The sequence below is a fragment of the Salvelinus sp. IW2-2015 genome, linkage group LG30 (assembly GCF_002910315.2).
Source record: "Salvelinus sp. IW2-2015 linkage group LG30, ASM291031v2, whole genome shotgun sequence".
Lineage (NCBI taxonomy): Eukaryota > Metazoa > Chordata > Actinopteri > Salmoniformes > Salmonidae > Salvelinus > Salvelinus sp. IW2-2015.
Window position 1 is genome coordinate 12,037,894 of NC_036869.1, and position 27,718 is coordinate 12,065,611.

Here is a 27,718-nt window from a genome sequence, read left to right on the forward strand (position 1 = left end):
CCTCACCACCATACAGCAAGTCCCCTGCTAGAGTAGAACCATCCCACCACGGCCACCACTCGCCCATCACCACGGTCCTCCGCAGGCACCTAGGGCAGCTCTTTTGTGGCTATATCTGAGGCAGGGTTATGGCTGAAGGGTTGGAGTGGATGGACAGAGGAGGCGGGGTGGCTGAGAGAGAAGCTGTGTGCATTCTGTTTCAGAGGGCAGCAACACTTCAGATGGGCGRAGCCCCGGCAGCCATAAAGAAAAAAAGAGACAAAAATATATCCAGAAAGTTGGTCTATAATTGGCCAGGCCTGTCAGGGTTGTTTTTATGTCTGTGAGCTGAACAGCTAGCTAGAGCACCACCTCGTCCACTAGCGAAACCCTACACTTTCAACTTCAGTCAGGTCCTCCCTCCTCCCTCTCCGTCTCTCTCCCTCTCTATCCACCCATCCAAGAGGTTGTAGCAGATGCTCACCTCACTTTGGACTTTTTATCAACACTTGGATTGACATCGCGGTGGATTTTAGGATTACATTTCTTCGCACCTGTAAAGGAAGACATTTGGGGGATTTACCGTTGGATAGGGGATGGTGCGTTAATGCTGAGCTAAGGAACAAGTGAGAACTGGAGGATAGGAGCCACACAGAGCGAGAGAGAGACCTCCAGTGAAACTAAGTGATCTGCAATCCAGGTAGGAGTAGGCCTTTCCTGCAGTCAAATTACCTATTGGCCTCATAGGTGGAATGTTATTAAGATTTTTTTCATAAACATGTTTTTTTTAAACACCGAAAATCCGGTGTTTCTATGTCAAACAGTTTGTTATATTTCCGTCTTCTGTGATATAAAGTATAATAATGGGATGCAAACTCAAAATGTAATACATTTAAACTCTGTATCTGACATGTCTTCTTTTATTAAGTCCATAACCATGTGTGTAAGGTGTATACTTTTACTTCAAAATAGATTTGTTTAAGACTCCCAAGAAACACTCTGTGTGACCCTGATTTAGCCCACTGCAGTAAAACGTTTCATCAATCTGTCCCATTAAAATGGTTTTATTTCTGGCTATTTATATTGTTTCTTTGGAGGGTAGTTTTATATTTTTGTGCATTTATATTTTTAAGTTTGTGATACATTGTTTGTGAGAGGAGCTCGGAGGAGCCATGTGTTGGATGCTCCGTCAGGAGAAGCTACAAGATCCATGTCCATCTTAATTTCCTTTTTCCCTTTCGACTGGAAAACTCCTGCTGTTTTTTACATCATTTTCTGGATGATGGAGGTCAGGTTTCTGGAATAGACATCTAGATCGTAGTCCCTGGTCTGCCATTGAGAGAGGAGGTGGAAACGCACAGGCCCCATGCAGGATACAGACCATAGTTTGTACAGGGGAGATCTGGGCTCAGGATTGGGGCTTGGGCTGCTGAATAAGTCACATCCCAATGTTTTTTATCTGTTTATTTCAAAGTATTTCAAAGTATTTCAAAGTCAACATGTTGAATCTTTTTTGAAAGCTTACGTGATATAGGGAGTATATGTGGTGACAGCAGGGATTGCGGTATTGTCAAAATATTTATCTGATGGAACAAAATTATGCTAAATGCAAAGTAGCAGTACAGTATTCCTTAGTTTCATAATTTGATCTCTCAGATGAGCCATCTGTTGAATAGTTATTCAAGATGTAGGCCTATCATATGTATTTGTGGGTGGATGGGTGGATAGTTTTTACAAGTCTGAAAACTTTTCCAGTAGGCTATATGCATTGAGTGGGAGCTTGAGACATATTTTCATTTTTGTCAGCTTTAAATACACACTAATTACAGCAATTGCAGCCATTTCACTAAGTAGGCATTGAGCTCATTAATAGTGTCAGTAAAACCTAAGAAAGCTCCAGGGCATAAATAGCTCTGTGGTATATCAGATAAAGTAAGCTGCTGCCAAACTAACCAGACTACAGGTTTAACCCAGCATCATGGTGATTGCACAGGGTGTTCACATGTTGACCATGCTGCTGGAGGATAATGGACAATCAAGCAAAGTGTAGGACATCACACAATTGTTAAGTGGCTGTGGGCACTCCCCTGTGATGTAACTGTAGAACACAAGACAGGAGAGGATACATCGTATGAGAACAGAACTTAACTTGGTCATGTTCCTAGTTCTTAGTAGGAATCCCATTCACGTTCACAAACACATTTTTTAAAATGGGTTCCACTGTTTCCCTCCATTTCACTAAAACATTCACATAGCTCTATTCCTGGATTTGATTATCCTGTCATTGCTATGCAAGATCTGTATAACACTTAGTGTTAAAGGATAAAGCAGCAATAAAGCATTATGAAGGTTCAAGGAGAACYGTAAGCCATTGCCACATCACCAGACTTCCATACACCAAAGCCACACAGAGCTTTCCCCACACACCACTAGTCTAGCCCTCTGATGACAGTGTAGCATTGGGCCCACGGACTTATTATACTGTATTTGGCTCTGATCTTAGTTCACTGCTGCTAAATCAGACAGACACTCTTCCCGTAAGGATGACTTAAAGATATAGAGGAGGTTGATGACAGATGAGAGACACCGCCTTGTAACCTCTCCATGGTGACACAGGAAGTTCTAGAGGAGTTGGTGTTTGTGTTGCAACAGCATCATGATAATACTAGAGCACTGCCACTGATTTCTGTCCAATTCAAAACTCAGGGGCCTTTCACTCCCAGTCACTCTAGTCACTCTAGGATTCGATTGGCCTCCTCTAAAAGCGTCAACTGACACGTTCCTCAATCTACTTCCAGAAGAGATGCGTACATTTAGATCCGTGGACTACTACCTCGATGAGTAAATGAGAGTTGCATACGGATTCGTAGCTTTTTGTGAAATCAATATTCCCCAAAGAAAAGCTGTTTATCGGAATCAGAAGACATTTAACATGATATTGCATTCCAATACTCAAGGATAATATTGAGGCTAAGGCCCTAGAAACGCCCAGTAGTCTCTCACACCTGTCTGCTTCTTGGTAGTTTGTAATGGTGACCTGTTGATGTCTACAGGTTGGAGACTTTGATGGTGATCACAACCTAAGCTCAAAAGACCAGAGGCTGATATGGAGTTGCGACTGGGATGCAGGGCTTCCCTGGTCCTGGTCATACTGGTCCTGACACTCTCAGGACTGAGGGTTGATGCTCAGAGCAGGGCAGGTAAGGACATCAGCTATTAATAGCTGGTTCAAAAGTAGTTTTTTTTCATATACTTTGAGCCACACTGAGCTTGTCTGGAAGCAGTGGAGTAGTCCTGAAAGTAGAAACCCTGCCCACCTGGCACTAGTGTGGCTTGCTCCATCTTCAGTAGTTAGAAAGAAATGAAATACTATTTGAACCAAAGCCTGGTTCTTACTATCTTTATGTACAGTACTGGGAATTCCTCAGGTCTYACTTCTAACATACTACCATTCACTTCCTCTCAGGCTGTAAGAACGTGCACTATGACCTGGTGTTCATCCTGGACACGTCATCCAGTGTGGGGAAGGAGAACTTTGAGAAGATCCGCCAGTGGGTCTCCAACCTGGTGGAGTCGTTCGACGTGGGCCCGGACAAGACGCGTGTGGCAGTGGTACGCTACAGCGACCGGCCCACCACAGAGTTCAACCTGGGACGGTACAGCACCATGGACGAGGTGAAGAGGGCCGCCAGGAACATCCGCTACCTGGGAGGGAACACCATGACCGGGGACGCCATCAGCTACACCACCACCAACATCTTCACAGAGCGGGCCGGGGCCAGGCCTGCCGCCAGGGGCATCCAGAAGGTGGCTATCCTCCTGACGGACGGGAGGAGCCAGGATTATGTGTTGGAGCCTTCCAAGGCGGCGGCGAAGGCCGGGGTGAGGATGTTCGCAGTGGGCATCGGGGAGGCTCTGAAGGTGGAGCTCGAAGAGATCGCTGCGGAACCTAAGAACGCTCACGTGTTCCATGTGACAGACTTTAACGCCATCGACAAGATCAGAGGGCGGCTGAGGAGACGGCTCTGTGAAAGTAAGTAACCAATCCCATAGGCTCTGTGAGAGTAAGTAACCAATCACAGGCTGAGAAGGAGGCTCTGTGAGAGTAGATTATCAGGTGCAGGATTTTTCTGTGACTGCCTTTACTCTTTAGTTTGTCAGTTTTGAGAAAACAGATTCCAACAAGATGTCTACATTACATACACAATCAGGATATCAGAATTGGGTCTTAAATTCAGTTGAAAATGCAGTTATTTCTATCAATCAAAAGCCTCCACCTTCTTACTATACAATCTGTGACTTTGAACTTTAAAGATATCTAAATCTATATCACTCTGAACTTACACTCCAAAACTAACCCTTTTACACCTCTAACCAAGCCTCTAACCCAAAACTCCACCACACACCTTAATTKAATTACAGTACATGAGCCATTTCAATTGGCTTCCCTCTCGACTAGGCCTTTTCCCTCAACTAAGACGGTCCTTCCTGTACTTCCTTGTCTTTGCCTGGGTGTGACATGATATATGTGAGGCGTGAGCGTTAAGCAGAGATCGACTCATATTTTACAGTTTTTGAGACCGATACATTTTTGTGGCCACTTGCCCCAGTGACTTGGTTAAGAGGTGTGGAACGCTGGATAGCCTGAATTACTCTAACCTCAATGTCTTCTCCAGGACCCAGCTACACTACTACACATCCTCCGACAGGGAAACGTTCAGTACAAATGTTACAAATGCAATTAAAAATAACAACACGTATATACTGTGCTGTATTAAAATGCTAAAACAGTGAGGTGTGTGGTCTGGGATGGCTCTGGGCTGGTGAGGAAAGTGGAGTAGTGACTATGTATTGTATGTTCAGGACAGGAGGTGGAATATGATTGGTTGGATGCTTCACACTCCAGAGTTTGCGTTCCCCACTAAAATGATCTGAACACGAAAGCAGCGTGTGCCTGGAACTGTAGCYTCTCAACGGAATCCTTGGGACCTCTCAACTCTGACGTCACCCTATTAAAGTTGACATTGAAAAAGGGTTAGGGAAGGGTTATGGTTAGGGTAAGGATATAGGTTAAGGTTAAGGTTAGGGCAAAGACAGCACAGTATGGTTTAGAAACTCTGGTTAGGGTTTAGGGTAGGGGCGTCCCATGGATGCCGGATAGCACTAACCTGCCTGAAACCCTGACAGTAAATAAGGAAGATGAAATGACACGGTCACACGGCTGTACCTGGCGATTTGGGCCTCGTCGCGAGATAAGTGTTGGACCATCATTTCAACATAGCCTGTCTCTGAAATGCCACCCCATTGGTCAAAAGTAGTGCACTATGTAGGGAATTGGGTGCCATTTTGGATGCACACATAATCTCATTTACTGCTAAAAAGCACAACAGGATAGTACAATACTCAGAGCTGTGTTTAGTGTTAACTCAGAATCACACTGTAATCAGAGCCTCTATTCTTTATTTAAGTCAGACAGGCGTCCTTGTGTAGTGATACTTTACCCAGTTGAGTTTGGCAGGATGCTAGGAGATTCCTCTGGAAGCTCTTAACCCTGACCCTTCCCTCTGAGACCGCAGATTCCAATGTTAATATACCCACCTTGGAGTCAGTCTATACATTCCTCTCTAGTCGTAATGGCACATGCTTTCGGACATAGGATCTATTACGATATGGGGATAAGGGTCCTCAGGGGGTCACTACACAGAACCTCTTTACCTTGGACAACTAGTTAATTCGCCACCCAAAATTGTTCCTTCTGTAATCTCTAGGATCACCATGTTAGTGTATCTAAGAATATAAGTGGGCACCGCACAGAGCGGCCCAAGTTATTTTTGCCCTGAAAATTACAGTTCTAAAGTTTCAAGTAGGTCCTAAAGAGCAGTTTATGAATTCCACGTTGTATGTTTTCACCTTTTCATCTAACATTACCACCACCGTTAAACACAGTGCTGGGAGAATATATATATAAACACAGAAACCTTTTAACTTTAACTCAACTAAACCTCAGTGAACGAGAAAGGCGTGTTTGCCAAATCAAAGACTATTCAACAGCCATAATTGTACTTATGAGGTAATACAGTTGACTGAATTAGGTACACTCCTTAGTTAGAGCCTGTTTTCAGTTGAATGTTTTGGATTCTATTTTTGGGAACCATAGAAGTCCACTCGACAAATTAGGGCTATTATGCTTTTAGATTTGAGCAAAGTGCAATAACACTTTAGACTACCTAGTCTGGAAACCAAAGGCCTGAAGGAGTTAGCATTTTATTTATTTAATTAAACCAAATGTTTCTATATCATATACAGATGTTTTTAGTTCAACTTAATAATAAACAACAGGCTAAATAAGTCCCATCACCTGATCCACTATGTTTCCTGTTAATACAAGAGCATGGACACACTTGACCTTGCATGACCTCGCAATCCACCCATGACATGGCAATTTCCATTCTTCCGCAGATATCTCTTTCCCAGAGTTAATTAGTGATGGCGCAAAAGAAAATCGATACAGTTACATATTGGGATATTATTTTTGACAATATATCTCAACATTATGGTGGACAATAGCTAGGTTTCCATCCAATTGCCGATAGAGTTTCATACGAACGTTCTAAAATCTGCATGAAAACTATATGCGTATTTCCCCCTCAGAAATGTGTTTCCATGCAATTGACATGTTGCAGATAAAAGGCTGTGCGTGATGACGTAGCGCACATAAAAATAACTTTTGCAGTTAAATTCCCATCTACCAAATATAAAAACTAGTTAAATGGGTTTCAATCGCATTTCCAACTCTACTGATGTTTTTGTCTCAATGAATGTTGCGTTACGTAGGGAATGTGCTCTCTCTGGCCTTGGCACGTGCACTGTAGCCAACAGCTCACAGATACAGTGTGGGTATAGCCTACATGATGAGATTATTATGGACAAAAATAGCGAAATCTTTTTCAATTGTTCTAAGTGGCAGCCAAGCCTCGATCATCATGTCAACAGAATAAGACCCTGGATATTTATTGAAAAGGAGCATGAAGCTCATCACCTTGCACTTTCACCACCCTGTGAAGTTCATCATAACATATTTCATCTGTTGCCTAATAAACTGCATGCTTTCCTGAGTCGTAGTGGGAGGACCACAAACAACATCATCGTGTGACTCTAAGTTTACTTCGATATGATAGTTATTATATCAATATTTGCGCATAAAGATGCTTCCACAGCCATTTTTGTAATAATTAATTTATCAACATAAAAATATCTAGCCTACCTTGTCTAGCCTATTTTGTTTTGTCAACATTTGGAAAGTTTACCGACCAATTTTCTGTTTCCATCAGGCCTGTCTTAAAAAAAATGATCCAACATGTACTGTACTTCACTCTCATAAAAAGGTTGGTTGGAAACCTGGTTAGTATCGTAATAATATTTACGTGCTATTCGGCTGTACCTGCACCAAAACTTCAGTATTTTCCCTTCACAGCTTGTTCTCCATCTTCTTTTTAAATGGTGAGACAATTTGTTTTCAGCACTTGTTTTCTCATGGCTCTCTCTTGTKCCTCAGCAACAGACATACAGTATGGTGAACCCCACAATGCAGATTCAGCTSTACTTGATTAGGACATGCTGCTTTTGCATGGTATATTACTGCTGGTGTATGAGACCTATGAGATACCACTGGGCCCAAAAAAGTTAAGGGCTCTGCCCTTAATTATAGCTGTTGGGCCACAAGGAGAGGGAGTGGCTAGCTCTGCAGTGAGCAGAGTCTCAGACCTTCAGTTATGGCTGAATCTTAAAACACAGTGACGCACGGCTGTCCTTTCAAAGCTAGCGTTGTAATTGTTGGCCACAATAGGTATGTAGTATTACTCCAACCATCTCTTTAAAAACTGAATTAAAGACATCCTATAACCACCAGCAAAGCCTATTTGGTTTACATGTTTGGAAATGCTTAAATAAAGGACATCTCCACACCAAAACTATATTTTTGTATTTGTTTCGTTAGTCAGTTGTTAATATAGTCCCAAAATGTTTTGCATGTCAGCAATCAAGTTTTCAAGACATGCAACTTTCACAATATAGCATCTTATGATGCAAAATGCATCATAATGTCTATATTTCTGTATTTAATATATATATATATTATTATATATATATATATGATATATAATATATAGTACATATATATATATATATATATATATATTATATATATTAACCAGATAAAGCCCATTGCACACGAATCGGGGGAAGAGGCCGATAATACTATATATATAATATAAATATTATATATAGTAACCCGTGAGAAAATAGTAAAAATAAAGAAAAACCCTTGAATGAGTAGGTGTGTATATACAGTACCAGTCAAAAGTTTGGACACACCTACTCATTCCAGGGTTTCTTTATTATTCTCTCTCTATATATATATATCTTGAAAACTTGATTGCTGACATCTAAAACATTTTGGGACTATATCAGCAATGGACTAATGAAACAAATACCAAAAGACAGTTTTTGGGTGGAATTGTCCTTTAAAATAAAAGTTTAAAAGTAAAAAGTAAAAAAAAAAAAAAAACACAAGTAAACTGAACAAGTAAGGATACACAAACAAACAATCAAACAACATAAAACACATCACAGAGATAGACACCACAACAAATGTAGAAGTGATTGGTTGCTTATTTCCTTTCCTGCCACAGTAAACAACTTATTATGGCAGCCAGGCACGAACACTGTGGCACACTGTAACAGTCTACCAGGGATAAGCTGTCTACCTGACTTTTCGCAGGACATTATACACTTGACTCTGCAGTTAGAAAGAACAGGGCATGTCAAGAGACGGAGCCATCCCGTCCATAGTAAAGTTAAATCCTCCTTAACTCAACAAAGTCCTTTTTATATCCGCAATTAAAGAAAATTACAGGGTCTGATAGTGCATGATCATCAGAGACACAATCTGCTCCGCGGTTTGGGTTTCTGCCTGCTTTACACACACACAAGTTCACATGCACCACACACACGCATGCACACATACACACACATACACACACACACACACTTGAGATTAACAATACATTTGGTTAAGTACCGTTAATTCCTCTCATGCCAACTTATCATAGCATCACAGTTCAAAGGCAATAATGTGAGTTAAAACTAAATTCCTCTGGTCTTAACACAACTATGTTGAGGAATTTTGAATAATTTCACATTCAGCACCTTTTAGCGTCAGTGTGTCTGCTCTCCTTTCAGTCGTCATAGCTGACAACTATTTCAGAGATTTTACTAATAGAGATCAATGGAATGAGAATTGGTGTCTCTAACATGCCTGTTTTTGCACATGAACATCCTACAACAAACCATGCAGCATTCCAGGAAAGTAGAGTGAGATGGGCAAAGAAATGTACAGTACATTTACAGTATACCCCCTCTCCAACCAGAGGAGGCTGGTGGGAAGGGCTATAGGAGGCTGGGCTCATTGTAATGGCTGGAATGGAATATATGGAATGGAGTCAAACATATGGGTTCATATGTTTGATATGTTTGATATGTATTCCGTTCAAGACATTACAATGAGCCCGTCCTCCTATAGTCCCTCCCACCAGCCTCCACTGTCTCCAACTGAGCCACTAGCTTCCATCCCAGTTTGACCATCATACAAAGGACCCCATCCCATTGTGTCAGCAGCATTGATACCTGTTACCTCAGCAACAACACAGAGACAAGTCAGGATGGGATCTTCCCTCCTACAAATAAAAAAGACTTCTCTGCCAATGTAAACTAACCCTGAGTGGGGCTGTTGCCTTTCCTATCTGTCACCACTGGCATCACTTGGCCATCCCAGGCCTGTGAGGTATGTATGTGTGTGTGAGTCTAAAACTGTCACCGCTGGGAATGGTGCATGCATCGCTCCAGTGGCTTGCGAAAGTATTCACCCCCTTGGCATTTTTCCTATTTTGTTGCCTTACAACCTGGAATTAAAATAGATTTTTTTATCATTTGATTTACACAACATGCCTACCACTTTGAAGATACAAAATATGTTTTATTGTGAAACAAACAAGAAGTAAGACAAAAAAACTGAAAACTTGAACGTGCATAACTATTCAACCCCCCTCCTCCCAAAGTGAATACTTTGTAGAGCCACCTTTTGCAGCAATTACAGCTGCAAGTCTCTTGGGMTATGTCTCTACAAGCTTGGCACATTTTTCAAGACAAAACTGCTCCAGCTCCTTCAAGTTGGATGGGTTCTGCTGGTGTACAGCAATATTTAAGTCATACCACAGATTCTCAATTGGATTGAGGTCTGGGCTTTGACTAGGCCATTCCAAGACATTTAAATGTTTCCCCTTAAGCCACTCGAGTGTTGCTTTAGCAGTATGCTTAGGGTCATTGTCCTGCTCGAAGGCGAACCTCCGTCCCAGTCTCAAATCTCTGGAAGACTGAAATAGGTTTCCCTCAAGAATTTCCCTGTATTTAGCGCCATCCATCATTCCTTCAATTCTGACCAGTTTCCCAGTCCCTGCCAATGAAAAACATCCCCACAGCATGATGCAGCCACCATCATGCTTCACTATGGGGATGGTATTCTTGGGGTGATGAGAGGTGTTGGTTTTGCGCCAGACATAGCGTTTTCCTTGATGGCCAAAAAGCTCAATTTTAGTCTCATCTGACCAGAGTACCTTCTTCCATATGTTTGGGGAGTCTCCCACATACCTTTATGCTTATTTTTTTCTTCAACAATGGCTTTTTTCTGGCCACTCTTCTGTAAAGCCCAGCTCTGTGGAGTGTACATCTTAAAGTGGTCCTATGGACAGATACTCCAATCTCCGCTGTGGAGCTTTGAAGCTCCTTCAAGGTTATCTTTGGTCTCTTTGTTGCCTCTCTGATTAATGCCCTCCTTGCCTGGTCTGTGAGTTTTGGTGGGCGGCCCTCTCTTGGGAGGTTTGTTGTGGTGCCATATTCTTTAAAAAAAATTATAATGGATTTAATGGTGCTCCATGGGATGTTCAAAGTTTCTGATATTTTTTTATAACCCAACCCTCATCTGTACTTCTCCACAACTTTGTCCCTGACCTGTTTGGAGAGCTCCTTGGTCTTCATGGTGCCGCTTGCTTGGTGCTGCCCCTTGCTTAGTGGTGTTGCAGACTCTGGGGCCTTTCAGAACAGGTGTATATATACTGAGATCATGTCACACTTAGATTGCACACAGGTGGACTTTATTTTACTAATTATGTGACTTCTGAAGGTAATTGGTTGCACCAGATCTTATTTAGGGGCTTCATAGCAGAGGGGGTGAATAGATATACATGTACCACTTTTTCGTTATTTATTTATTAGATTTTCTTTTAAACAAATACTTTTAAAAATTTCACTTCACCAATTTAGACTATTTTGTGTATGTCCATTACATGAAATCCAAATAAAAATCAGTTTAAATTACAGGTTGTAATGCAACAAAATAGGAAAAGCGCCAAGGGGGGTGAATACTTTTGCAAGGCACTACTCCTACTGGAGTACAGTGCCTACTATCTACCGYTAGTTTCAATGAAAGATCCCGTTTCAATGGGACACGCCCTTCATAACTCCAATCATCTAGTTAAAACTAATGATTCTATTGAATGAAAATGATGTAGCTAGGTTTCTAGGATAGGTTTGCATTCTGTATAAGATTTTTTTTTTCTTCTCCACACTGTGAACTTTGATTTGTTGACTACGTGAATCCAAGTGTGCATTCTTGCAGCTTTAGACAAATGACAAAGTGTTACTGTATATGGAAGGCATAAACTGATCAAAATAAGATTCTCTGTTACTCCAATCTAATTCTACTCTTCTGCTCTCTCCTCAGACGTGCTGTGCCCCAATATGAAGGTCCAACCAGACCGCTTCAAGCCCAACAGTACCAGCTATGGATTGGAGGAAGTTCCAGGTAAAAACTGCTTTTTTTCTCCCCTTTTCACTGATCAACTTTTCTGAATGTTTCACATTCATCTAACAGAATGGTTAATAGCTAAAGTGCCATGTATCTTTCATCTGACTGCAAGTATCATTGGATCTATGCAATCATGGTGAATAACGACGTCTGAAAATAGGCCCACTACACAAATACCTGTTTTTCATTAACATTTGTACTAAGAKCAGATGGTAAATGAATTGCTAAATTACTTTCTCTACCCTCTCCTCCATCACTTCAGATCTTCCTTAGAGAACACGAAAGAAAAAGTATTTGAACCTAGCCAAAACATACCTATTCATTTATCCATTTGCTGGGACTAGTTTCCTGTTATTATAATGTTACAAAAAGTATCAGAGCTTGTACATGAAGCAGCCTACTTCCCTTGTGTTGAACCACAGACTTTTCATCCAACTACAAGAGAAGGTGGGACGTTTTGCTAAATGAACACAGACTATATTACTATCTATGACAACTTAAAATGAATTATTATGGTCTAGTTCTGTATTTACTGGTTATATTAAGGCACCTTAGCAGGTTCTTAACAAGTTGTTCATGTGGTCTCTATTTTCAGTGGGTATTTACCAGTATTTATATAAAAAATTGTTTCTGAGAAATGTGGAGTAGTATTGCTTAACCAGATAGGTAGGATGTTGTCTTACAGTCTTAAGGGATCAGAGTTCCTGTCTACTGTATGCCTCCCACTCACATTCATCATGCTAAGCGGAAAAACAGACACGGACCAGGAGGGATGTCTGACTCCTGCTACAGCCTCTTTACCTGGGGAGAGGAAACTGTCAAATCTAGTGTGAAACGCGTAAAATTTCATGAAAGCAGATCAGAATACAAGTATTGGAGTAATGGCACTGAGATATCTGATCTTAGAGAACATCAAGCAGTGAGAAATGTTAGATTTACAGGCTGTTCAAAATGATAATTTGCTTCGTAACCTAGCGTGACAAATCAGTGTGAATAATTGCAATAACATACTTCAGAGTTTTACTGCTTAATTATTTTTCCTTTACTTCTCCTGAGTGATTTACTGCCACAACCTAAATCTTTTCACTCAAAAGTCAAGGGTTTGATACCACCATGTAGTGCAAAAGGCAGAGGAGGCCAATTTCATCTAGCCAAAAATAATAGTTTTCAAATAAGACTGATTAGCTAAATGAGGTGTTACTGCATGGCTGGGACAAAAGCCTGCACACCCACAAGCCCTTAGCGGATAAAGCCCCTGGGGGAGCACTCTAGGGCATTCGGGGACCGAGTCCTAACTCAGTCATGTGGAGCTACACACTGAAACAGCTTTTCAGCCAAGTTCAGGAAAACCCTATCCGGGGAAGAACAGAGGTTTAAACGTGGGTTGTAAACCTGTCTGAGAAGCTGAGGCCTTCTGGCAGAGCTGCAGTTTGTTTCTGGTGTTTGAAACGACAGTTCCTCCGGGGGTTCCCACTGACTAGACTGGATACATCACATCCTCTAGTAGACACACCAGTTCTAATTATGTGGCTGGGCCTTTACTATAAACTGCAATATAAAGAGGAAGAAATCTGGATAAATCACTAGAACTATGCAGCCAAAGTTGTTTGAAGATGCTTCACATTCACAACTACAATAAATGTGTTTTTATAAAGTCCCTTTGGATAAAAGTGTCTCTTAAATGGCAAGTATGTTTTATTTTATATACAGTATATTACATTTAGCTGAATTGTTCAGGCAGATCTCAGTGTGGGTTTGATTGATTGACAGATATGGGTTAATCCCACACACACACACACACACCCACAACACACACACACACACACACACACACACACACACACACACACACACACACACACACACACACACACACACACACACACACACACACCACTGTATTTGTGGCTTTTCTGTTGGAGCTTAAACTAAGTGGAGCCACACCCTTATTCTGGCCTCGCTAGATATCAGGCCCACTAAGTTTTTCTGTTTAATAGATTTACTGCCAGAGGACATTAAACTCCACTTGTTAAAAGGCAGAGGTCTAAAATACACTCCTATTTGCAATTATGTCATTGGTGCTCCAATGGAACAGCTGCGTGTGTGTGTGTGAGTGTGTTTGTGTTTGTGGTTTGAAGAGGACACACCCTTTTAAACAACAATCAAGTCACTATGGCAATGCTAGCAGGGCCCAAGAACCATGGGCAGGGAGTTTACTAATGCTGCCTGTTATCCATCTGATCTCAGTACTGCAGCCCATGGTCCTGTTGTCCTGTAAATACAGTCTGGCATAATTCACAATAAAAGTGGGTCAAATTGCATTTGCACTGTTTGTTTGACTTAGGACCAGCTTGAATAACCTGCTGTTTCATCCTATGAATGCAGATATCATTCATAAGTTATAGTCTAGACTGCAGTTTGCTATGAATGCTACAGAGAATCACTCTGGAGACAGTTTTAATCAGGCTACAGTACACGTTTTCTCAGCTAGATTTGAATCACATTTCCCATATGGACATGATTCAGAAGAAATATGCCTTGTGAATGTCAATATGTGATACTTAACATTGTTCAGGGGACAGTTAAGTTCCATTATGAAGGCGGTCATGTGACAGTGCTGCTGAAGCGTACAGGCAGGTGGCAAAGCACACAGGCTGCAGATACACCATTAGCAACGAACAAAACAATGACCTTAAAACATACAGGTGCCCAATAGCCCTGTCATAGCATGCTGTTGGATAACTGTCGAAGGGACCCCATAACCCATCAACTGTCTGAGACAATAAACATTCCTCTGACCAGGTGCATCTATCTACTTCATCCCACAGCAAGAAAGTGCGAATGACTCAGACAGTCAGACAGACAGGTCTACTGGTCTGTGGGGTTAGCTGCCCCGCCCCACCCCGCCTAGACAATTATGGTAGGGGAAACACTTTGAGATCAGATGTAATCTGGGTGGGTCGTGGTCAAGGAGGTACCCAACTACCCATAATCTAGCTGTGATGTTTTTAATAGCTCTGTTTTCTCTTCTGTCATCGTGCTGCACTGTGCAAATACTCTCCGTGCTCTGTGCACTCGTTGAGTCCCGTGGCTTTAAGGACGAGCCGGGCTGTAGCACAGACCTGTAATTTGGATTGGCAGAGGATGCTGTATAATCATCATCCTCCAAAAAGTTATTCTGAACAGCCAGAGACGGCCAATGGGTCGACCTGGCTCTGTGGGGAACGCCAAATGAGTGCAGTGACTGGGAAAGAGAAAGACACAATGCATTCTTTTGATCCGGACAGATGGTAACATCTGAGCACTGGGCTAGGCTGCCGTGATCGTCGGTTCATGATTATCATGGTCGCCAGTCTATGGTTCTATGGTTCTCTGCTGACTCTTCTCATTATTTATTCACCATGTCAGACCAGACAACCAATGTCTATCTCTCAACACTCAGATGTAAATGAGTTAGGCATACTGAGTGACTAAAAGGGTTCCTCTCACTCTGATTGGTGATAGCCCCAGTCAATCTTGCCACTTGTTCAATAGGATTGCTGAATGGTAGGAGACCCTACGTCTAAACCAGTCTGGGAAGTCAAATGGCTACTCTAGCAGTCAATTAGTAGGTAACCACAAACTACAGAGAGGATTTCCTTCTGTCTGTAACTTTTCTTTTCTCAGGGGCCTCCCGAGTGGCGCAGCGGTCTAAGGCACTGCATTTCAGTGCTAGAGTTGTTCCTACAGATCCGGGTTTGATCTCGGGCTGTGTCGCAGCCAGCCGTGACCTGGAGACCCATGAGGCGGCCCACAATTGGCCCAGCGTCGTCCGGGTTAGGGGAGGGTTGGGATGTCCTTGTCCCATTGTGTTCTAGCGACTCCTTGTGGCTCTCTCTCTCTCAACCCCCCCCCCATATTTAACTGTATCAATCTATCTCGCTAGTGAGGATACACACATATATATTGTGAGAAACAGTATACAGTAAATATCATTGATCTACTTGGGTATTTGTATGTCAGTCATTTTCAACCTATAGCTCTTTTTGATGGGTTCTAGTGTGTTGCTCTGGTCTTATCATGATCAGTGCTCCCTCTGTTTGTGATCAGAAGAAAGTTCTTACAAACCACTTTATGTATTTGATTTACTCAGCTACAACTCTAGGCTAATCATGTTATCTTCTGTCCCGTCTGTTGCAGGGTTCGACCTGATGGAATACTTCAAAGTGGAAAACATACTGGGACCAAGGTTTGATGAGGGCCAGAGCTCCTATATTCGACTTGGGACCATGCCTATTGTACAACAGACAGAGTGAGTGAACAATTCTTTATTTGCTGTGACAAGTAGGGCTACATTTAATTCCCAGGCTGCGGCTTACATTGATTGATTGAGTTGAGTTGCTGACAGGTCTTCCATCACAATATTCCTATCCTAATACAAAGTGAAGACACATTTCAACTGTTGGAGGGCAGTGGAAGTCTTTAAAAAAAAAACMTCTTTATTGATAACACCAACACGTTTCTACCTTTAAGTTTACACAGGCAGCCCAATTCTGATCTTTTTTTCTACTAATTGGTCTTTTTACCAATCAGATCAGCTCTTTGATGATGATTGGGCAACATATCAGAATTGGGCTGCTTGTGTAAATGCTTTTACAGGCTACATTTGAAAATGGCCTCCAATGGGTTCAGGAGTTATGATACTGATGGTTTTTATGGCTGTGGCTAGCAGCACACCTTCATTTAGTTGCCGCTTCGGGGATAACATTGCATTTCAACACAACACGTTGGGGGTGATGAAACAACAGAGCCCCATTCATTTTCAATTGAGTGAAGTGGGTGGGGGACCGTTGGGGAAAGCTGAACTTTATGCAAATACTCTGCGATATTGCAACGCTACTGACCAATCAAAACTCACTATAGCTTCCAGACCCTACTGGACTGGTTGTTGATATCTAGCACTACCTAGCTTGCTAGCATCCACATGAGATTATAGCTAGAGTGGCTATCCGAATAACTGTTGTTGACAACTATAGCATTATAGCTAAGCGTAACCCTAACCCTTTTCCTAACCTTAACCTCATTATCCTAACCTACTATGCTAATTATCCTAACCTGCTGCGTTCATTCTACTAACCTGCTACGTGAAGTCACTTCTGTCCGTAGCTACAGTTGTCAACAAATAATTTGTCTTGACGCACCACCAGTATCATCACACCTGTAATAATAGTTTTCATCAACTTCCACTGCTTTCCAAGAGTTGCCCAATTTCATCTTCACTTCAGTTCACTCCTCAGTTTTAGTGATGGGTCGCGAACAAACAGGTATTTTTGAACGGTCCTTGCTACCTGGGACCTTGGGACATCCCTACCCCTTTGAAGTTGACATTTAAAATGGTTAAGGTAAGGGTTAGGGTTAGATTATGGTTAGGGTAAGGGTAAAGGTTAAGGTTAGGGTTTAGGGTAGGGACATCCAAAGGATCCGGTTAGCACTAACTCTTTTTGAATGGCTCTTTATGGTGAATGTTAGGAACCGAATCGCATCGGTGAAAGAGCCGTTCATTTGACTCCCTGATTTGCATACTGATTTGCATATTTGCGTTAAGCATTTTGAGCCATGTGGGAGCCAAATTATGCTATTATTTTATGTGAACGGAGCCAGATGATGCCGCTCACCGAAAAAACTCGAAATGGCCATCACTACTCAATTCATGCGCATCACGGTTGGAGAGTGAGGTAGTGGCAGTGTTCCCAATTCGCTTTATCCTAATAGAAAGTACAAATGCTGCACACTTTACAGATTAAACAGTTGGATTTGTTATGCTATATGTCTTCGAGTAGCTATCAAAGCAACAAGTTTTTCTAAATTTACTTGTGAGGGATTAAGGATGCAAATGCCCATTTTGTCTCCTCCTAGAACCTGAGGAGGGCATTGCCGTCATTGGTTGCTTTTTACAATAAACGGTTGATTGGTGAAGTTGGTTGCCCATTGCACCACCAACAGTTGCTGAATATTGAGGTGACAGGCAGCCTTGGCCTACTTTTTAACCATTCATTGTGAAAGTTGACGGAAATGGCACGAATCCTGCGACATCGTGCAAATGGAGCAAGCCACAAGGCAATGCCAGACACGGCACAGGTGTGATATTTGGCCGTTGTTGAGCAACAAAATCGTGCATAACTACTGTATGGGGCAAAACAGACTGGGTTGGCTTAGATTGTTGACAAAATGTCAAATATATTTTGTCTCCAAATGTTTACTGAAAACATAAAGACATTTACACAATGAGCACTTCTTGTCTCTCAAATACATCGTTACAGTTGTTGGTTAGCTAGCTACTGAATCTTAGCCATATCAGCATAGAGATGCCATGAGTAAAAACACCTCAAAACAGGCATCAATGACAAGATACAACAAGCTGAWACAAACCACCTACGATTCCTCACATGGCAGCTTCTTGTCATTGTTGCTAGAGATCTGACCTTTCAGAATCATAACACCACATAGCATTCTGCCTCATCCATGCGCGGGCATCATTTTTGTGACTTGTCAGCCAACTCGTCTATACCAATGATGTATATAAACCCTGGTTCTGACTAGAGAGAGTACAGCTACGACCGGAAGTGACTTTTCCATAGCCGGTTAAGAGAATTGACGCAGCAGGTTAAGATAGGTAACGTGACAGGTAACATGCTCTCCTAACCTACTACGAAAAGCCACTTCCAGTTGTAGCTGTACTCCGTCTAGTTCCAACCATGAATCCTGGATTGCTGATGCTATGCATTGCCCATTGAGGCTTTGAAGCCACCGGTCGGCCATATTGCCACTACCCAGTAGGAGCAGTCCTGCATAGGAATGAATGGAATTCTACAGTATTTCAATGAAATGTTTCAAGGGCAAAATTACATACATTTAAGTATTTTGTTTTGTAGTGGGGACAGTAACATTAATAATTTCCAAAAATTATACTTGAAGGAAAATATTTGTATCAATGTTTTCACTTTTTATTTTATTTTTAGCTCGCATAATATAATTTAAAAGTATGCATTACAGTGTTTGTAATAGAATAAATGTGTCAACAACTAATCTAGACATAATCAGTTATCTAATGTAGACATTTTCAGTTATCTAATGTAGACATTTTCAGTTATCTAATGTAGACATGATCAGTTATCTAATGTAGACATGATCAGTTATCTAATGTAGACATGATCAGTTATAGAATGTAGACATGATCAGTTTATCCTAATGTAGACAGATTAGTTATCTAATGTAGACATATCAGTTTATAGAATGTAGACATGATCAGTTATAGAACTGTAGACATGATCAGTAATCTAATGTAGACATGATCAGTTAAGAAATGTAGACATGATCAGTTATCTAAAGTAGACATGATCAGTTATAGAAATGTAGACATGATCAGTTATAGAATGTAGAACATGATCAGTTAATAGAATGTTAGACATGATCAGTTATCTAATGTAGACATGATCAGTTTATAATGTAGACATGATCAGTTTAGAATGTAGACATGATCAGTTATAGATGTAGACATGATCAATTATCTAATGTAGACACGATCAGTTATCTAATGTAGACATGATCAGTTATCTAATGTAGACATGATCAGTTATCTATGTAGTATAGTATAGAATTAGACGTGATCAGTTATAGAATGTAGACATTATCAGTTATAGAATGTAGACATTATCAGTTATAGAATGTAGACATGATCAGTTGAAAAATTTAGACATGATCAGTTATAGAATGTAGACATGATCAGTTATATAATGTAGACATGATCAGTTATATAATGTAGACATGATCAGTTATCTAATGTAGACATGATCAGTTATAGAATGTAGACGTGATCAGTTATCTAATGTAGACATGATCAGTTTTAATGTAGCATGATCTATATGTACAACATATATACACCAAACAGATATACTGTAGTAAGAATGGCATGTAGGCCTACATATATCACCAAACAGATATGTGTAGTAAGAATAGCATGTAGGTCTACATATATACACAAACAGATATACTGTAGTAAGAATGGCATGTAGGCCTACATATATACACCAAACAGATATACTGTAGTAAGAATGGCATGTAGGCCTACATATATACACCAAACAGATATACTGTAGTAAGAATAGATGTAGGTCTACATATATACACCAAACGATATACTGTAGTAAGAATGACGTGTAGGTCTACATAATACACCAAACAGATATACTGTAGTAAGAATGACGTGTAGGCCTACATATATACACCAAACAGATATACTGTAGTAAGAATGACGTGTAGGCCTATATATACACCAAACAGATATAGTGTAGTAAGAATGACATGTAGGTCTACATATATACACCAAACAGATATAGTGTAGTAAGAATGACTGTAGGTTACATTATACACCAAACAGATATAGTGTAGTAAGAATGACATGTAGGTCTACATATATACACCAAACAGATATAGTGTAGTAAGAATGACATGTAGGTCTACATATATACACCAAACAGATATAGTGTAGTAAAATGACATGTGGCTACATATATACACCAAACAGATATAGTGTAGTAAGAATGACATGTAGGTCTACATATATACACCAACAGATATACTGTAGTAAGAATGACATGTAGGTCTACATATAACACCAAACGATATAGTGTAGTAAGAATGACATGTAGGTCTACATATATACACCAAACAGATATAGTGTAGTAAGAATGACATGTAGGTCTACTATATACACCAAACAGATATAGTGTAGTAGAATGACATGTAGGTCTACATATATACACCAAACAGATATAGTGTAGTAAGAATGACATGTAGGTCTACATATATACACCAAACAGATAGTGTAGTAAAGAATGAACTGTAGGCCTACATATATACACCAAACAGATATAGTGTAGTAAGAATGACATGTAGGCCTACATATATACACCAAACAGATATATGTAGTAAGAATTACGTGTAGGTCTACATATTACACCAAACAGATATAGTAAGAATGACATGTATGGTGGAAAATTGCAAGATTATGTTATAATACTTTTATTGCATAGATGGTAGTTTTACGCAACAGAATATAGTATTCTTATAACTATTGTGTGTGTGTTCTACTGAGGATGGGCCTCTGGGAGATACACTGACAGGATATTTACAATGTCTTTTGGGTGATAAACCTAAAGAGCATTCCAGAGCATGAGTGAATGTTTCTGTTCTAATGGTACCAGGAGAATGACCCCAGGGCCAGACCCTGGTCTGTACACAAAGAAGACTGTTTTTACAGCAGATACTGTCTGCTGTGAATTAGGTTTCTTTCATACAAATCTTACCTTGTGACCCATTCTATATATCTGTTGTTCGTCATGTAGGTATCTTGGCTATAAAAGACCTTTGTACTTTTGTTTCGGGGCTCTCAACGATTCATCTGAACCAGCCATCGCTATTGCAAAGCGCTCACTAATAGATTCCGTTTAAGTTAAACTCTGACTTGTGTGATAAGTTTGACTCTACTCATTTGATAATACAGAAATTAACCACCACACATGTAGGCCTACATATATACACCAAACAGATATAGTGTAGTAAGAATGACATGTAGGTCTACATATATACACCAAACAATATAGTGTAGTAAGAATGACATGTAGGTCTACATATATACACCAAACAGATATACTGTAGTAAGAATGACATGTAGGCCTACATATATACACCAAACAGATATAGTGTAGTAAGAATGACATGTAGGTCTACTATATACACCAAACAGATATACTGTAGTAAGAATGACATGTAGGTCTACATATATACACCAAACAGATATAGTGTAGTAAGAATGGCATGTAGGCCTACATATATACACCAAACAGATATACTGTAGTAAGAATGACATGTAGGTCTACATATATACACCAAACAGATATAGTGTAGTAAGAATGACATGTAGGTCTACCTATATACACCAAACAGATATACTGTAGTAAGAATGACATGTAGGCCTACATATATACACCAAACAGATATAGTGTAGTAAGAATGACATGTAGGTCTACTATATACACCAAACAGATATACTGTAGTAAGAATGACATGTAGGTCTACATATATACACCAACAGATATAGTGTAGTAAGATGGCATGTAGGCCTACATATATACACCAAACAGATATAGTGTAGTAGAATGACATGTAGGCTACATATATACACCAAACAGATATAGTGTAGTAAGAATGACATGTAGGTCTACATATATACACCAAACAGATATAGTGTAGTAAGAATGACATGTAGGTCTACATATACACACAAACAGATATCTGTAGTAAGAATGACATGTAGGTCTACATTATACACACAAACAGATATAGTGTAGTAAGAATGACATGTAGGTCTACTATTACACCAAACAGATATAGTGTAGTAAGAATGACATGTAGGTCTACATATATCACCAAACAGATATACTGTAGTAAGAATGACATGTAGGCCTACATATATACACCAAACAGATATAGTGTAGTAGAATGACATGTAGGTCTACATATATACACCAAACAGATATAGTGTAGTAAGAATGACATGTAGGTCTACATATATAACCAAACAGATATACTGTAGTAAGAATGACATGTAGGTCTACATATATACACCAAACAGATGTAGATGGCATGTAGGCCTACATATATACACCAAACAGATATAGTGTAGTAAGAATGACATGTAGGTCTACATATATACACCAAACAGATATAGTGTAGTAAGAATGGCATGTAGGTCTACATATATACACCAAACAGATTTAGTGTAGTAAGAATGGATGTAGGCCTCCATATATACACCAAACGATTACTGTAGTAAGAATGACATGTAGGTCTACATATATACACCAAACAGATGTAGAATGGCATGTAGGCCTACATATATACACCAAACAGATATACTGTAGTAAGAATGACATGTAGGTCTACATATATACACCAAACAGATATAGTGTAGTAAGAATGGCATGTAGGTCTACATATATACACCAAACAGATATACTGTAGTAAGAATGACATGTAGGTCTACATATATACACCAAACAGATGTAAGAATGGCATGTAGGCCTACATATATACACCAAACAGATATACTGTAGTAAGAATGACATGTAGGTCTACATATATACACCAAACAGATATAGTGTAGTAAGAATGGCATGTAGGTCTACATATATACACCAACAAGATAGTGTAGTAAGAATGGCATGTAGGCCTACATATATACACCAACAGATGTAAGAATGACATGTAGGCAACAAAGTAGCTATACTACAGTGACCTACTGTACAATCCAGTGATAATGCGTTCATGTAGCGTGGATGAGGTGATTGATTGGCAACCCTCTGTGCTGTTGATGTTTTCCAGAGACGTGTTCCCTCAAGGTCTGCCAGATGAATATGCTTTTGTGACGACTTTCAAGTTCAGGAAGACCTCGAGACGAGAGGACTGGTACCTCTGGCAGATCTTTGACAAGTATGGAATTCCACAGGTGGGTTATCATAGTGCTGTGTGTGTGTGTGTGTGTGCATCAACATATTCCATGCAGAGTCTATTTGATTACCAGTTGCTGGGGCTGGCATGCAGACAGAGGCATGATTATTATTTTCCTGATAATTTGTACCATTGAATATCAGAGAACATGTTATATTTGCCCAGGGGCGCAACTTTGGTTTTTGAATTGGGGGGGACATTTTATTATTATTATTTTTTATGCAGTCAGATAAACACTCCAAACAGCCTACCAGACCGCTTGGGGGCATCTGCATGGTCCTAAAGCACACCGTCRCTCGTTTTGTATCACATTCCAATGATAAAACTGGGGGGGGCAAAAATGCAATTTCAGAATGTGGGGGGGACATGTCCCCCCCGTCCCCAGTGAAAGTTGCYTCCCTGTATTTGCCTATCACATGCATTTGAGAAACCTTTCATTATTAACACATTCAACTTTATTCACTTGATCCTTCCTCCGTCGATCCTACCCAGGTGTCTATCCGTCTGGACGGTGAGAACAAGGCCGTGGAATACAACGCAGTGGGGCTGACCAAAGACGCAGTGAGAGCTGTGTTCAAGAATGAAGAGGTGGACAACCTGTTCGACAGGAACTGGCACAAGATCGCCCTGAGCGTCGAGGCCAAGGCGGTGTCTCTGTACCTGGACTGTAAACTCATCCAGACCCTGCCCATCGGGGACAGGGAGGACATTGATATCCACGGGAAGACTGTGATCGGGAAGAGGCTGTACGACAGCGTGCCCATTGATGTGAGTGCTGGGTGTTTTTCTAAGGGTTGTGCTTAAGAGCAGTGGGAAGGTCAGGGGAATGGAAGTATGCTACCGTATGTGGTGGAACAACATGGTGGATTAAGGAAATACTCTATATGTTCTATTTCTAGACTACAGATGTGGGATTTTAATTTCATCACTCGTGTTGCTGAGAATTCTTGCACAGCAGGAAATGTACACTTGTAGTGTGTTCAAGATTTTAAAAGGGTCCTAAAGTTTGTAATTTCCACTTTGAAATGTCAGACTTGATTTGCCCTAAGGAAAAATGTATCAACCCCTACAAAAAATGGCCATAAATTATAATCCACATAATAATTGTTGCTGCAGGACTATTTTCCTACTGTAGAAAACTGGCTCAAATTAAGATCCTACATCTGTAGTGTGCATCTTGTGATTCTGTGTTCATTTACTGTACTGTAGTGTATGTTTAGCTAACTTTGTGACTTTCTGTCCCTGCAGTTTGACCTTCAGAGAATGATCATCTACTGTGACTCCAAACACGCTGAGCTGGAGACCTGCTGTGATCTGCCCACCGGGCCGGTGAGTCAGACAGTCAGACAGACAGGGCACCTGTCATTGTGGTAGTCCACTCCAGGAGCATGTCAGCCATGGTTTTCATACTCACCTTACAGTGGTAGGCCACTCCAGTGAGTCAACCAATCATCTGTCACTGTGGTGGGCCTGGGCCACTCTGCTGGACAGAATGCATATCATACCTCACTGCTTCCTGAGAGACATCTTTCCCTTTTCTCCTTTCCTCTGTCATGTACAGTTACCTGGCTCACCTTCAGACGGTAATACTGTTTTTTAATTCCAGTGCCCCAAGAAGGTGGTGACAGAGGCCCCTCCCATAGAGATTCCCACCCCCACCCCTGCAAGGGGGGAGCAGCAGAGAGGACCCCAGGCGGTCAACTGCTCATGTCCCGCTGGAGAGAGGGTAAGATCTATTATAAACTGGGGGGGTTAAAGACCTGAATGCTGATTGGCTGAAAGCCGTGGTATATGAGACCGTATATCACGGTTATGACAAAACATGTATTTTTACTGTTGTAATTATATTGGTAACCAGTTTTTCAATAGCAATAATTCACCTTGTGCCTAACAACAGCCCTAAGCCATGGTATATTGGCCATATACCACACCCCCTCCTGCCTTATCACTTAATTATAGGTCATAGCTCCTCTATATCAATGGTCATGTGTTTTACGGTTTCCAAAGATCTGTTTATTATTCCAACTATCCCTTTATTGTTTATTAAGGGATAGTTAGTGATTTTGGCAATGAGGCCCTGTATCTACTTCCCCAGAGTCAGATGAACTCGTGGATACCATTTTATGTCTCTGCGTGCAGTTTGAAGGAAGTTGTTAACCAGCGCTAGTGCCTATTGCTAACTAGCATAAGGATTGGAAGTCTACATAGACTTGCAGTCATTGCACTAACCCTAGTTAGCATGGCTCACAAAACTACAGCTAACTTTCTTTGTACTGGACACAGAGACATAAAAATTGTGTTCATCTGACTCAAGGAAAGTAGATATAGGGCCTCACTGCCGAAATTCTGAAGTATCCCTTTAATGTTTTACTCACTTGCAAAAGAGATCTTATTTTCAATGTGACTACCTGATGTAATCATGGATCAATAAATGTTCCTTCATCACAGGGAGAGATCGGTGTTCCTGGCGTTGCCGGGCCCACGGGTGAAAAGGTCATCTAACGCTCCTCCTAAGCCGTATCTCATGTGTGATACAACAATATTCCTATTTTCTGGATCTATTTCTCTGGGCTCGTTCTTGTGCTCTGTCATAATGTCACATGTCTACTCTTACAGGGTGATACTGGTGCTCTGGGAGCGGCTGGACCTTCTGGCCTCAAGGGAGCCAAAGGAGAAACTGTATGAAAACATTACTGTGACAATGTCAAACATACTGTCCCATTTACTTATCTGCTATCTTAATTTGACCCTGTTTCTCACAGTAGGAAAATGATCCTGCAGCAACAGCAAATGTGAATTATTATGGGGATTTAGTTAATGGACATTTTTGTAGGCGTTGATTCGTTAGTGCAACTCAAGTCTGACATTTTAAAGTGGAAATTACAAACTTTGGAACAATGGCATGTATTTCTGGATGCCAAGGGAAGCCAGCCCCCCCCCCCCCCCCCCKCCCCKCAAAAATATATATTTCGTCTCTCTGTGTTCCATAAGTTTCCTTCAAATCGTAAGAGGCTGAACGTATCTCACAGGAGAAATGATCAGAGTGAGCGTGTATGCGACCTATCTGACGCTGTCTGGTCCAAACGAGTATGACATTGTTGCTGCCCGTAGCATTGAATGAAAGGGAAGCCAGCAAGTATTTGGCCTCCCTTGACAAAAAACTATACAAATTGTGCCAATCAGCATTGAGCTAAACTGAGCGAGCTCAACTGTGAATGGTCCTGGCGCACCACAAAAATGTGTCAAGGGAAGGCGGCATGGATTTGGCATTGAGAGCATACTGTACGTCAGAAACAACTTGAATTGTTGCATCTCGTTGTGTTGTTGTCCTCCGGTCGCTAGGTAGCCCCTTTCCTAAATTAGCCATGGATGAAGATAGGGATTTAGACTTGTGGTTTTACTTAATTCTCCGTACTGGCCAATGATTATAATGGCAATTCTGATCCAACCATTAATTAATACATTGTGCCCCTGGCCTGAGAGGATGGAAGTTCAATATGTAGCTAGATGTAGAAGACTAATATTAACTAGCTAAAGTTGCCCATGAATGAAAGTTAGGTCAGCGAGCAAGCATTTTAGCCAGGTAGCCTAGGACAACAAAAAATAAAAGTGTGTACTGTATGACAGTGATAGACCATTTCGTCAAAATGAAAGAGAGGAGGATGGCATTGGCTTTTCTCTACAAGTAGGGTGAGTCAACGTGTTTTGTCTACTTGCACGAACACTCGTACACTCACACACCCGCGCACACAGAAATCAGAACCATGGACAGCCACATGATATTTAGCTTACGTTGATTAGACTAAATAGTTTTTAGTATCTTTTAGTTGTCACTGTATTATACTAAGCAGAGGTGATTTGATGATGTTGATATGTTGAAGTTGAAATGGTGCTGGAATAGTGGAGGCAGCTCCTGTTTTCTTTGCGACTTGCAGTAACTCTCTGTTGTTCTAAATTAATAGTTGTTTAGTGGGCCGAGAATGTTGGAAACATTAACTTGCTTGACGTTGCTGTAGATCATGTAACTGTGTGTTACGTGCAATGCGCTTTGTGGACTTCACAGGACAGAGGTTGCTATCCGGTTTTGTGAAAAAAACTAAATTGTGGTTGAATTTATTCTGCCACTGTCTTCTTATTGTCTCTGTCTTAGGCCTACATATCACGGTCGCAAGGCATATGAACTAACAGGTTATAGAACAACAATGCAATTATCACAACACATAGGTTGTACTGTAATATGGCTTCTTTTGGTTCCCCAGTCATTTTACCCAA

At 40.8% G+C, this 27,718-nt stretch overlaps 1 protein-coding gene across 1 annotated transcript in view; it reads left to right on the forward strand.

Annotated features, from left to right (window-relative positions):
- Window positions 1–27,718, forward strand: part of LOC111954978 (collagen alpha-1(XXII) chain-like) — a 57,256-nt gene continuing 29,538 nt past the window's right edge. The window contains 11 exon segments of the mRNA XM_023974967.3: window positions 1–679; window positions 3,033–3,179; window positions 3,446–4,012; window positions 11,816–11,896; window positions 16,079–16,190; window positions 23,321–23,444; window positions 23,939–24,214; window positions 24,695–24,775; window positions 25,053–25,172; window positions 25,895–25,939; window positions 26,063–26,125. Of these exon segments, the coding sequence (XP_023830735.1) occupies window positions 3,086–3,179; window positions 3,446–4,012; window positions 11,816–11,896; window positions 16,079–16,190; window positions 23,321–23,444; window positions 23,939–24,214; window positions 24,695–24,775; window positions 25,053–25,172; window positions 25,895–25,939; window positions 26,063–26,125 (1,563 nt within the window). The 5' untranslated portion in view covers window positions 1–679; window positions 3,033–3,085.